A 13,517-nucleotide genomic window follows, 5' to 3' on the forward strand; every position below is an offset into this window, starting at 1 on the left:
CATGGATAGAGGAGCCTGGCGGGCTACACACAGTAGCAAAGAGTCAGACATGACTGAAGCGACTAACAGTTTCACTTTCAGTTCAGTTCAGTCGCTCAGTCGTGTCCAACTCTTTTTGACCCCACAGACTGCAGCACGCCAGGCCTCCCTGTCCATCACCAACTCCCGGAGTCCACCCAAACCCATGTCCATTGAGTCGGTGATGCCATCCAACCATCTCATCTTCTGTCAGCCCCTTCTCCTCCTGCCCTCAATATTTCCCAGCATCAGGGTCTTTTCCAGTGAGTCAGCTGTTCGCATCAGGTGGCCAAAGGATTGGAGTTTCAGCTTCAACATCAGTCCTTCCAATGAACACCCAGGACTGATCTCCTTTAGGATGGACTGGTTGGATCTCCTTGCAGTCCAAGGGACTCTCAAGAGTCTTCTCCAACACCACAGTTCAAAAGCATCAATTCTTCAGTGGTCAAGTTTCTTGACAGTCCAACTCTCACATCCACACATGACCACTGGAAAAACCATAGCCTTGGAAAGTGCTTAAATGAGCCTACTCATTGCCCTATTGCAGATTCCCCACCTCCTCATTCACAATCATGTTTGTGGTGGAGTTTCTCTCAGTAATTCGGCTCAAGCATAAGTGGTTCTCTTTATAGGAGCTCCCATGCTCGAGTTATTATTAACTTCAAGGTTCAGGGGAAGGTAACACTTCTAACAGTCCCTGCCTGCCCCGACCCCTGTGGTCTCCCTCCCCTCGACTTCCCATGTGGCTCTCTGGGTGGACCTGTATCTTCACTTTGCTTACCTTGTGTGTGGATGAAGACACGTTGCAGAAAAAGGGAGCTAGGCTGGGGGAAAAAACCCCAAAATTCCACCCAATTCTGACTCTTTTGTGACTGTCCATTATCTGCTGCCCACGCCTTCTCATGCATGTAAACTAGTGATTTGCAGGCTCCCATCACCAACAGTGACCAAGACCAGTGCCCACAGGGGCACAGAAACCTCCCCGTGAGTATGAAGAACACCTCAAAGACCTTTTAGGAACATCACCCAGAGGTGGGCTCCTGAAAAAACAACAAACTCTCTGCTCTGTGAGTGGAAACTCGGATTCCCAAAACAAATTGGGGAGGGGAGGGGTCTCAATGGACAAATATTTTTAGAATCAGTGCAGCAAAGGGTTCCATAGAGATGATAGTTAGGTAAAAGCTCGGGCCATCTGGTCTCAACCCAGTTTCCATCACAGCACAAAGGGACCTCCTTGAAGCTGTGACCGAGCTACCAGCGTCCGTGGCTGCAGCTACGGAAGCCCGAGTTCCACCACCCTCATTGACCGGTGCTTAAGCCCTGCCACACAACCTGTACCCTGGTGGGTTCATGACACGGGTCACCCCAGACTCTTCAGCAGAGGGGCTCGAGAGTGCTCAGAGCCTCACCCCAGTTCTGCCGCGTGGGAGCATGCTCAGTCAGCTCGGTAATTATTACAAGAAAAAAAAAAATACAGAGAGAGAGAGAAATTTAGAATCAGGCAGGTCTGCACCCCGGCGACACTGGGGCAGAAGCCAACAGCCCAGGTCCTGTGCGATTCCCACGCAGGGTCAGCTTGTGGCCGGAGGCTCTTTGGGGTGACTCACATGCATGGCCAGATGCAGCCCGTCTGGCCGCCTCTGTGTCAGTTCCCCGCTGCCTGTCACTGGGGGTGGGGCGGACATCGCTTCAAAGTGACAATGTGGCTTCTGTTTACGGATTACAGCGGCATAAAGGGAACTGGTCACCGTCTGCACGTGTCTGCCTGCGGTCACCGGCCATCCCTATGACTTTAGGTTCTTCTAAGTCTATTCATGGAGGAACTCAAAACTGCCAGTGACCCAAGCCTGCCGACAGAACATCCATCTGCTTTAAGACTTTTCTAAAACAGCCAGCCTGAAACAAAGTAACGAGAAAGAAACTAGTTACAAAAAAAAAAAAAAAAAGCATGCTCGCCTTTCACATCCTAATGCGTCTACACCCCTCTGGTCTCTTCATCTGGTTTACAACCAGCTGGTTGTAAAAGCAGCCCCGGCTCCTGCCCATCTCTCTTGGAGAAAAAAAACACAAGAGCCTGGGGACTTGACTCAGCAGAGCAGTCAGGGTGGGCCCCCCAAAATTACCGCCCCAGACGAAGAAGAAAGCACACGCGGAAAGTTCTCTATCAAAATAGAGCAATTTATTCAAGACAACCGAATATGGTTTGTTGATTCTCTCTTGGAACAAATGAGCCATCACACACACACACACACACACACACACACACACACACGCACACACACATACACACACGGTGATTCTCCTTCCAGGAGCGCGTGAGGGTGAGGGTTGCTGTGGGGGATAGGGGGAGAGAACGGAACGGGGTGGCGGGTGGGGGCCGTGTAGATGGAACAGAAGCTGGAAGATGCGGACAGGACATCTGGCTGCACGTCTGACACAGACAATAAAAACCGCAGAAGCCAGAAATTCACAAACCTCGGGGAGCGGAGGGAGGGAGACACTCTGCATTGGATGGGAAACACGATCGGAAAAAAAAAAAAACAAACCAACAACAAAAAAGTGGGCTGAAAGGTTAAAAAAAAAAAAAGAAAAAAACACGGAACAAAGTAGACCCTTACTCCCGACAAAGTGCACTTCCCTTGGCTCCGAGATCTCTTTTCAGAAATACAAAGTGAACATTGTGGTTCTGTAGCCGCTGAGTGGCATCGGACTCGCTTCCACGGGCTTGCCTGCGTGCATGCGCACCGGACGAGCTCGCCTGCATGGCGGACGATTCCGGGGATGGATCTGTGCGTTATTCTCTGCTTTCAGCACCAAGGTCCCATCCGGGCACTGAGGACCGCGAAGCGCTCTGCACGACGTCTAGAAGCTGCTTGCACTGCCGAGGCCATGTTCCCGCCGAGCGCTGCCAGGAGGCACAGAGGGCGTGACTCAGGGTAGGCATGGCTTCCAGGGATGCTGGCTGCCTCCTCCTCGTGGTCCCCACCCCGGGGCCTCTTCCCCGATGGTACACCGGCAGTTCTGCCTATCTCAGCAGCGTCACGTCATCGCCGCGCCCGGTATCCAGTCCGCGTCCTTGACCTCCCACTGGCTCCAACCCGGCAACTTCCAGACTGGTTCAGGTTCACCAGGAGGCCAATGTCAACACTTGGGAGACCGTGCGTACTGACCTCCCCCGTGATGATCCTCTCCTGAGCCTTTTATACTGAATCCCACCATCATCACCCTCCAGCAGCATTTGGCTCATCAAACGCAAATTGTGTCCGGAACCCGGACAGCTGATGCTGTGTGGAGAGTGCCACGTTTTTACTCGGGGAGGGGTACAGATATGGTGTTCAACTAGCCCTCTGCAAACTGCATCTCAAAGTTAGTCATTTAGGGGGTGGTAGGGGGAGCAGTGATTATCCGTGGACCCCTGAGGGCGTCTGCTGTCTTCAAAGGTGGGAGTGGAGACTCCAACCGAACACTGACCTTCTTCTGAAAGGTTAAGCGTTTAGATACAGCAGAGCCTGAATAACACGCCCGACCTGTGAACAGAGTGCCTTTTGGTCTTGTACCTTTGGGGGTGGGGGTGGGGGGGCGGTTTGAAAAACTCTCAGATCCACGGAGACTCGTTAATGCACTGAGAGAGATGAATGCACTCTGGCTTTGGGGCTGCTCCCGGGACAATCCAACTTCTGCATAAAGGCCTGGCCGTGCCCTGTGGTTGGCTTTTGGGTCCATGGGCAGATACCACCACCCTCCGTATACCATCCGGGCTGGTTGCTGGGACACAAAAGGGCTGCAACCTACTCACCCACGGCCAGCCCCACTGCCGGCTGGGGGAAGGCATATAAGCCCAGAGGCCCTGTGCTAATTTACAAGCTGGGTTAGCATCGGGTCAAGACAACTGTTAAGTACAAAGATCACCTGATCCAAGGGAAAGGAAAACTCCCCTAGGGACACACAAAGCCATGTTTTAAATTTTTTTTTAAAAAACAGTAAAAAGATTTGTTTAAAAAAAAACGACAATTCCTTTCTCCTGACCTGCTGCCAGAGGAAGCAAACTGTGAAGATGACCTGTGAAGACACCCTACATCTGTTAATTCACCCCCCAGGACTGAAAAGCTCTCCCCGATTGCTTCTGTCGCTGGGAAACCCCATGAGGTCCCAGAGGCCCCTCTGGTTGGTCAGCCCTTGAGGGACTTGGCCGAACTGCTCCTGGTTTTGGGGTGGGGGGCCCACCTTGGCCCCGAGTCTTGAACTAGGTGGCATTGGTGGTGTGGAGCAGGGCGGTTCTGTCGGCCCCCTTTCACTGATGCTGGTTCTGGGAACGCTTCTTGGGTTCCAGGGCATCCCCTTGTCCGCGGCTACGGTATGACGCACCAGGAAAAAAAAAAAAAACAAAAGGCCCAGGTCTTCCTGGAGCAGAAAAGGGTCTGGGGTCTTCCGCTCCAGCTGCACAGACCAGCCCTGAGGCCAACCCCAGAGCTGCCCACCCAGAGTCCCCTCGCTGCCTTCCACCAAGCTGAAAGTGAAGGGACTCCTCTACCTGTCTCTTCTTAAAGGTATCTTTTTCTTTTTTGTTAAATATGAATCACACAAAGCTCTCATGTCTGAATGGCCATTTTACGATTTTAAAATTGTTTTAACATAAAAAATATCTTTTTTTTCTTCTCCAAAAATACTCCGGGCTCTTTCTCTTATAAGTCACTTTTTTTTTTCTTCTTCCCCCTCCTGTAAAAAGTCCCCCTTGCCCTGCCTTCTTACATAAAGCACTTATTATGCGCCGAAAGTGCCCTTGAGACAGAAGATGTGAGGTGACTATGAGGGAGAGGGATGGGGGAGGGGCATGGGGGAAGGAGGGCGAGGGGCATAGGGAGGGGGAGGGGCGTGGGGCAGTGGGGAGGGGAAGATGCAGGCAAGAAAGCTGTCGTCAGAGACTGTCACCGCATCCAAGAGACAGGGGCTGTGTCTACGGTGGGTGAAAGAACAGCAAAGAAGCAAGACACCCAGGAACAGTTTCCACCTCGGACCCAAGGCCCGCCCCTTTCCCCCACCCCCCAAGCCCACCAACCAAGACGACAGGATTCCAGCCCATAGAAAAACCACGGGGACAAAGATTCTAGAAAATAGAAACTGTTGGGATTACAAAGGTACCCATTTCATCCATACAAACTGGTCTTTCGAACGTCCTTGTGAGAGTTTAACTGTAATGTCCAAATTTTTAGGGAAAAACCCAAGAACAAAAAACCCATTGACAGGAGGCGTTTTTCCCTCCCCTTCTGGTTTATCACAGCATTTTTTTTCCTTCTTTTCGTTTTGGCACAGCCTTTCCTTTTTTTTTCGTTCCTCTCAACCATCAGAGCCTGTTCTGGGTGGAAACCGATTTGTGCACCACGTCAAGCTGGCGGCTTTGCGCTCCCCTGGGGCTGGATGTTCCGGGTGGAAACCATTCCTTTTCCTCCCCCTTTCATAGGACTTGCGTGTGTGTTTTCCGTTTTAAACTTCTTGGTGAAGGTTACCACAAAAAAAAAAAAAAAAATAGAGACTCCGGTAGCCAGGGATGACTTGGTCTCAAAGGACACTCCCTAAGGTCAGGCTGGCGCTGTTTCGGAGCTGACGGAATTGTGTCTGAATAGTGCTACAAGCCCACACGTTCACTGCTGGTCCATTAGAATTCTCTTCTCGTGTCTATAATATTTTTTTCTGTGTGTGTTTATTTTCGCAGATCTAACACGCACACCTGGAAGGAGAGAGAAAAGCACCTGTTATCTTGAGAGGCACCATAAGATGCCCTTAAGACCAGAGGATGGCACACGGCCCATGGACCAAACCTGGCCTGCCGTCCACTTGTTTATAAATAAAGTTTTATTTGCACACAGTCCACTCTGTGTTCATTCAGCCTGAATGAACCTTCATTCAGAGTGAATTCACTCAGGGCTCATTCCCACCAGCTCTAGCGGACAGGTGGCTGTCTAAACATCATTACCACCCAACCGCAGGCCACGGCCGTGGGTGGGTGTCACAGCCCAGACCACTACACGGCGGAGCAGAAGGGAACTGAAGCCTCAGCACACATCTGGGGCAGGGGGGCAGGCTGACACTCAGCCAGCCAGCGCCCTGCCTTACAGCTCAGGGCAATTCCAGAGTGCAGGCGTGAATCCGCAAGCTGGACACCTCAGGGCACCAGCAGACGGTTACTGGGACCCAGGAGACCGGTGGAATGGAAGATTGGGCCTTCGTCACCAGAGGGTCCGGGTGGGAGGACGAACGTGGAAGCCAAGGGTGGGCCAGGTTGCTCAGCACCTGGGATATGGGGGGCACTTCTCTGCTGTGGCGGGAGGTCCCGAGCACCCCGAGAGTTCCAGCAGCAGCCACGGTTTCCACATCAGATGCCAGCAACGCCCCCCACACACCCCCAAAATAACCCACAGCCCGAATGCCTCCAGACACTTCCAATGTCTCCAGGGGTGCAATCGTTCCAGCTGAGAACCACCAATTCCGCCAGAAAAGAAAAACAACATCCAGGAAGCGAGAAGAGACGTCCGCTCCCAGAGCACTGCCCAGCCCAGATGCTTCCTTCGCCAACAGGCATCTCCGAGGCCCGTCCCGGCCCTGGGAGTGCGCCCACGTGGGTCTCAGGGATCTGGACCGTTCGTGACCCCTTCCCTGAACCGCCCCCCGCCCCTGCATCCCCTCTCTCTCCCGCCCGGGGGAACCCCAGGGTGCCGCTTACGGAGCCGTCTGACGCACTGGCGCCCACTTTGTCGCCCCGGGCATTCCAGCACACCTCGAAGATGCCCCCGGTGCCTCGGTAGCTGTGGACGAGACTTCCGCTCTGCAAAGCAAGGGCGTAATCACTCGAGAGGGGAACACTGACGAAGCCACCCCCCGCTGGGGATGTCGGCCCAGAAGCTTCCAAAGACACGGATGCTGATAGAACTTTCAGTGAAAGGGGCCCTGGCGGCTGCGGGAAGTCTGAATCAGAACTAAGGCCACGGCGGGGGGCCAGGGGGGGGGGGGAGAATGCAAAACATGGGAAGCTGCTGGATAGAGCACGGGGACTTTAGCTCGGTGCTCTGTGATGACCTGGAGGCTTGAGATGGTTGGGGAGAGGGAGGTTCAAGAGGGCAGGTCCATCCTGGGACCACACGCAATGTCTGCTGCTGCCAATGGAGGGCAGTGGCGGGTGCAACGTTTCCTGCCAAGGACTCAGAAAAAACATAACCCGAGTCCCTGGCAGGGGCGACCCAGCTCCCACAAAGAGCCCTGGGTAGATGGCGCTGGGTGGGCTTATGCTCCCCTCCAGGGAACCGAGGATGTGTCTAGATATGTGTCCGAGGCGAGGCACTCCTGAGTGCAAACTCGGGTTCTGGGGTCACCAAGAAAGTGAAATCAAAGTGTCAGTCGCTCAGTCGTGTCCGACTCTTGGCGACGCCACGGACTGTAGCCTGCCAGGCTCCTTTGTCCACGGGATTCTCCAGGCGAGAACACTGGAGTGGGTTGCCGTTCCCTTCACCGGGAGAATCTTTCCGACCCAGGGATCGAACCAGGGTCTCCCGCATTGTAGGTGGCTTCTTTACCACCTGAGGCACCAGGGAAGCCCACGGGTCAGTGAGAACTTGACTGTGTTGGGTGTGGGGCTGGGGAGGGGGGAGACCCGGGTGGCGGGAATGCAGGGGGCTTACCTGAGTGTTCCAGATGTGCACGCACTTGTCGAAGGAGCCGCTGGCCAAGTACTTCCCGTCGGGGCTGAAGGCCACACTGTAGACGGGCTCCTGGTGCTTGGTGAGTGTGTGGATGCACACGCCCCGCTCCACGTCCCAGAGTCGGACGGTAGAATCGAACGAGGCGCTGGAAGGACACAGAGGTCACCGAGGATGCCCGTGGGTTCAGAAAAACTCACCACAGCTGCCAGCAGTTTCCCGCCAGTCTCCCCAGGATGCGACTCTCACAGTAAAAGAGTGGCTCTCCTGCGCAGACTCTGACGTTTCAGAGACTGTAAATGGGTACCTCTTCCTCTTCTAGAACATGACTCAAGATGCACTGAGCACAGAGCCACGGTCCAGAGAGGGGACACATGCATGCCTGTGGCCGATTCGTGCTGAGGTATGCCAAAAACCATCACAACATCATAAAGTGTTTCTCTTCCAATTAGGATAAATTAAAAAAAAAGAGTCACACAATAAATCTCTTTCTCTTTTTGGATGCTGTTATCAGGGGAACAAACTGACAACCACACTCATTCATTTCTGCATTTCTCTGAGACATGAACGATATATCTTTGCGACATTTTCTAAAACAGTCCCACCACTGACAACACATGTTATCGCTGCCAACGAAAACAATGCCAAAAATAGAGCCGAGAGCCATATTTGGGGAAATAGCTAAGTGAGCGAACACAAATTTTAATCCCATGTGAATTAAAATATAATCACATCCAAATATATAATCACACTTCCGGGAGCTGCAAATTTGAGTTACGTCTAAATCTGAAAGAAGAGCAGGCGCATATGTGTGTCAAGTTGTCCCATTCATGTCCGACTCTTTGCGACCCCATGGACTGCAGCCCGCCAGGCTCCTCTGTCCATGGGATTCTCCAGGCAAGAACACTGCAGTGGGTTGCCGTGCACTCCTCCAGGGAGTCTTCCTGACCCAGGGATCGAACCCATGTCTCTTACATCTTCAGCACTGGCAGGTGGCTTCTTGACCACTAGTGCCACCTGGGAAGACCACCCACCACAAAGCTGTTTCTCCCAGCATTTCTTCCCTCTTCTGGGACTTACATCCATCTCTTTATGCTTGGTTGTCTGGAAGCCTCACTTACACCCGTCACGGGTACCATGTGATTCAGAAACAAAACAACGGGAAGCAAAAGACACTGTTTTGTTCCTAGACCTTTCAGTGGATTTGAGGACAGTGACTGGCAATAAGAGGATAACACCTCTCATGTTTTTCTGGATCAGCTTTTCAGCTGATGCAACAATTCCTTTCTGTGTTTTCTGAGAGATGGCCTTGGGTCATGCACTTTCAGTAACAGACTGTTCATCCCACTGTTATGGGACAAAGACAAGGGGAGGGGGGCTACCTCTAACTTACAGCAAGGCTGGGCCACCGGCCACTCCTCCCCACCACGCCATTCTCGGCAACTACGCAGAAAAAAAACCCACTGCTGCTTCCTCCCAAGTCCTGTCTTTCCCAGGCCAGACACACCCACACTTCGTGGGATCATGGTTTCTAGAAGCCTCAGGGTATCCTTCCTTCACTTGGAATATCTTTAGCTTGTGTCCCTCAAGGTTCTTACTAAAATACCCTATTGGGAGTGCAACATTGTATCCTGCGTGACATCAGACCAGGACCAGGAACACACAAGACTACAGAACGCAGCCTCAGTGATGACCTTTTGTGAACGTCTAACCACTCTGCTCCCTTCTGGCGTATCACTGACTGACTAGTCCTCTGCCTCCAATGCTGGCGTCTAAGGGGGTTTACTGCCTATACCAGGGGTCCCCATCCCCTGCGATCTGATGCCTGATGATCCGAGCTGAAGCAGATGCAATCATAACAGCAATAAAGGGCACAGGAAATGTAGTGCGCTTCAATCATCCTGAAACCTTGGGAAAGTGATTTTCCACAAAGCTGGTCCCTGGTGGCAAAAAAGCAAGGGACAGCCAGGATGAACAGTTAGCCTGGATCTGGTATCGGCTGGGGGACCTTTGATCACCATTCAACATTCTTCCCAGCTGCAGCCAAGTTGGCCCAAGTAAACCAAGCCCGAAGTTAAAGTCGCTCAGTCGTGTCTGACTGTTTGGGACCCCATGGACTACACAGTCCATGGGATTCTCCAGGCCAGAATACTAGAGTTGATAGCCTTTCCCTTCTCCAGGGGATCTCCCCGACCCAGGAATCGCACCAGGGTCTCCTGCGTTGCAGGTGGATTCTTTACCAACTGAGCTATCAGGGAAGCCCAACCAAGCGCGAGGTCCAAGCTAAATTGTTTCCTTTTTTCAGTTGTAGTAAAAAGCTTCATCAGAGCAAAGTGCCGAGAGACTGGAGGTACGCGATTCCTTCTTCCAGCCTCAAGGTTAAAAGCATGTTCATCCCAACTTAGCCATGACGTGATAATCTCTATCTCGCAGCCCTTTCACAGTGAGCGGTCTCTCTGTTTGAGTTAGTTGGTTTCTAAGTAACTTTGAGTGTGAGTCGCTAAGTCGTGTCCAACTCTCTGCGACCCCACAGACTGTAGCCCACCAGGCTCCTCTGTCCATGGGATTCTCCATGCAAAAATACTTGAGTGGGTTGCCATTTCCTTCTCCAGGGGAATCTTCCCAACCCAGGGATCAGACCCAAGTCTCCTGCATTATAGGCAGACTCTTTAGCATCTGAGGGCATAAACACGTTTGTAAGACACCCTGACAGCATCTCATGGTCTCTTGGGGACGTGAGTGACTTTTACCGGCTGCGTGGCTGGCACAGCCTCAGCAATCAAGGGAGCTTTCGGGAACCGAGACTGGGTTGCGGGCTGTCTGTCCATTACCTTGCCAGCATGATGCTGGAGTTGGGGTTGCTGGTGGCCGGACCGGTGGGACTCCACTTGATGGTGTATATCTCTTTGCTGTGCGCCTGAAGGTCGTGGACACACGTGTCCTGCTTCATACTCCAGATCTAGGGCACACAACGGGATCGCAGTGAGCAAAGGCTGATTCTCCCACCGGGTGAGGGGAGGGGAGGTTCCTGCCTGGAGCATTGCAGAGGTTTCTCTTGTCTCTGGTAAGCTCACGGCCAGCGGGTTGGGCGGCTGACAAAGGGCAGGTGCTTCACAGGCAGAGGCGTCCGCTGACCACCAGGGGGCGCCCGTAAGAAAGGCTGGGGGCGGGTGGCGGTCCAAAGGACCCTGATCTGATCTCAGAAGCTAGGCAGGGTCCGGTTGGGTCTAGTTAGTACTTGGATGGGAGAAAGGCCTCGGGAATGAAAGGAAGCTCCGTGGGACTGTGGCCGATAAACAGGGCTTCACTGCCGGGGCAAGCGGCATGCCGTTTGCAAAGAGAAAAGACGACAGAGACAGCAAGGGAGCTCATGACACAACGGTCAGCTGCGGGAGCAGCACTGGGACTGAAGACAGCGCGGGGGCTCCGGGGGTCACCTAGGGTCATTCCAGCCTTACCTTCAATGTCATGTCATCAGAACAGGAGGCTAGCAACATGCCAGAAGGATCCCATTTGATGGCGTTGACCTCATTCTGCAAGAGAGCCAAAGGGTTAAAAAGAAAGAAATGAAGGCCTGGGAGTAGTAAACACAAGCGTCCAGCAGGGGGCGGGAGCGCTCTGTCTTCTCTGCAAAAAGCCTGGGAGTATTATAAAAATCATTGGGGGCGGGGGGAAGCCTGGGAGTAGTAAACAGAAGCGTCAAGCAGGGGGCAGGATCGCTCTGTCTTCTAAGCAAAGAGCCCGGGAGTAGTAAGCACAAGCGTCCAGCAGGCGGCAGGAGCACTCTGTCTTCTATGCAAAAAGCCCAGGAGTAGAATAAAAATAAATGGGGGTGGGGGGCGGGAACCGGCCTGAGCGTAGTAAACACAAGCGTCCAGCAGGGGGCAGGAGCCCTCTGTCTTCTAAGCAAAGAGCCCGGGAGTAGTAAGCACAAGCGTCCAGCAGGCGGCAGGAGCACTCTGTCTTCTATGCAAAAAGCCCAGGAGTAGAATAAAAATAAATGGGGGTGGGGGGCGGGAACCGGCCTGAGCGTAGTAAACACAAGCGTCCAGCAGGGGGCAGGAGCACTGTCTTCTATGGAAAAAGCCCGGGAGTAGTAAGCACAAGCGTCCAGCAGGGGGCAGGATCGCTCTGTCCTCTATGCAAAAAGCCCGGGAGTAGTAAGCACAAGCGTCCAGCAGGGGGCAGGAGCGCTGTGTCTTCTATGCAAAAGGCCTGGGAGTAGTAAGCAAGCACAAGCATCAGGGAGGGGGCAGGAGCACTCTGTTCTCGCTGAAAAACGCCTGGGAGTAGTAAGCACAAGCGTCCAGCAGGGGGCAGGAGCGCTCTGTTCTTGTTCAAAAAATGCCTGGGAGTAGTAACCACAAGCGTCCAGCAGGGGGCAGGAGCGCTCTGTCCACATTGCAAAAAGCCTGGGACCTGTAACACAATTTGAATGCAGAGTTCCAAAGAATATCAAGAAAGCCTTCCTCAGTGATCAATGCAATGAAATAGAGGAAAACAATAGAATCGGAAAGACTAGAGATCTCTTCAAGAAAATTAAGAGATACCAAGGGTACATTTCACACAAAGATGGGCTCAATAAAGGACAGAAGTGGTATGGTCCTAACAGGAGCAGAAGATATTAAGAAGAGGTGGCAAGAATACACAGAAGAACTGTAGAAAAAAGATCTTCAAGACCCAGATAATCATGATGGTGTGATCACCAACCTAGAGCCAGACATTCTGGAATGCGAAGTCAGGTGGGCTTTAGGAAGCATCGCTACGAACAAAGCTAGTGGAGGAGATGGAATTCCAGTTGAGCTATTTCGGATCCCAAAGATGATGCTGTGAAAGTGCTGCACTTAATATGCCGGCAAATCTGGAAATCTCACCAGTGGCCACAGGACTGGAAAAGGTCAGTTTTCATTCCAATCCCAAAGAAAGGCAATGCCAAAGAATGCTCAAACTACTGCACAATTGCACTCATCTCACACGCTAGTAAAGTAATGCTCAAAATTCTCCAAGCCAGGCTTCAACAGTACATGAACCGTGAACTTCCAGATGTTTAAGCTGCACTGAGAAAAGGCAGAGGAACCAGAGATCAAATTGCCAACATCTGCTGGATTATCAAAAAAGCAAGAGAGTTCCAGAAGAACATCTACTTCTTTATTGACTACGCCAAAGCCTTTGACTGTGTGGACCACAACAAACTCTGGAAAATTCTTAGAGATGGGAATATCAGACCACCTGACCTACCTCTGGAGCAATCTATATGCACACCAGGAAGCAACAGTTAGAACTGGACATGGGACAACAGACTGGCTCTAAACAGGGAACGGAGTACATCAAGGCTGTATATTGTCACCCTGCTTATTTAACTTATATGCAGAGTACATCATGAGGAACGCTGGGCTGGAAGAAGCAGCAGCTGGAATCAAGACTGCCGGGAGAAATATCAATAACCTCAGATATGCAGATGACAGCACCCTTATGGCAGAAAGTGAAGAACTAAAGAGCCTCTTGATGAAAGTGAAAGAGGAGAGTGAAAAAGTTGGCTTAAGACTCAACATTCAGAAAACTAAGATCATGGCATCCGGTCCCATCACTTCATGGCAAATAGATGGGAAAACAGTGGAAACAGTGGCAGACTATTTTTGGGGACTCCAAAATCACTGCAGACAGTGACTGCAGCCATGAAATTAGAAGACGCTTACTCCTTGGAAGGAAAGTTATGACCAACCTAGACAGCATATTAAAAAGCAGAGACATTACTTTACTGACAAAGGTCCATCTAGTCAAAGTTATGGTTTTTCCAGTAGTCAGGTGTGA

General features: G+C 52.1%; 1 protein-coding gene across 5 annotated transcripts in view; it reads right to left on the reverse strand.

Annotated features, from left to right (window-relative positions):
• Positions 1-4,610: 4,610 nt before the first annotated feature.
• Positions 4,611-13,517, reverse strand: part of TBL1X (transducin beta like 1 X-linked) — a 238,206-nt gene continuing 229,299 nt past the window's right edge. For all 5 annotated transcript variants that reach the window (XM_061137238.1, XM_061137240.1, XM_061137236.1 and 2 more), the window contains 5 exons: positions 11,165-11,239; positions 10,538-10,665; positions 7,689-7,854; positions 6,737-6,838; positions 4,611-5,743 (listed from right to left, as the gene is read on the reverse strand). In XM_061137238.1, coding sequence (XP_060993221.1) covers positions 5,717-5,743; positions 6,737-6,838; positions 7,689-7,854; positions 10,538-10,665; positions 11,165-11,239 — 498 coding nt within the window. In that variant the 3' untranslated portion in view covers positions 4,611-5,716. The remainder of the gene's footprint in view (positions 5,744-6,736; positions 6,839-7,688; positions 7,855-10,537; positions 10,666-11,164; positions 11,240-13,517) is intronic.

Source organism: Dama dama, chromosome X (assembly GCF_033118175.1).
Source record: "Dama dama isolate Ldn47 chromosome X, ASM3311817v1, whole genome shotgun sequence".
In the NCBI taxonomy this organism is placed as follows: domain Eukaryota; kingdom Metazoa; phylum Chordata; class Mammalia; order Artiodactyla; family Cervidae; genus Dama; species Dama dama.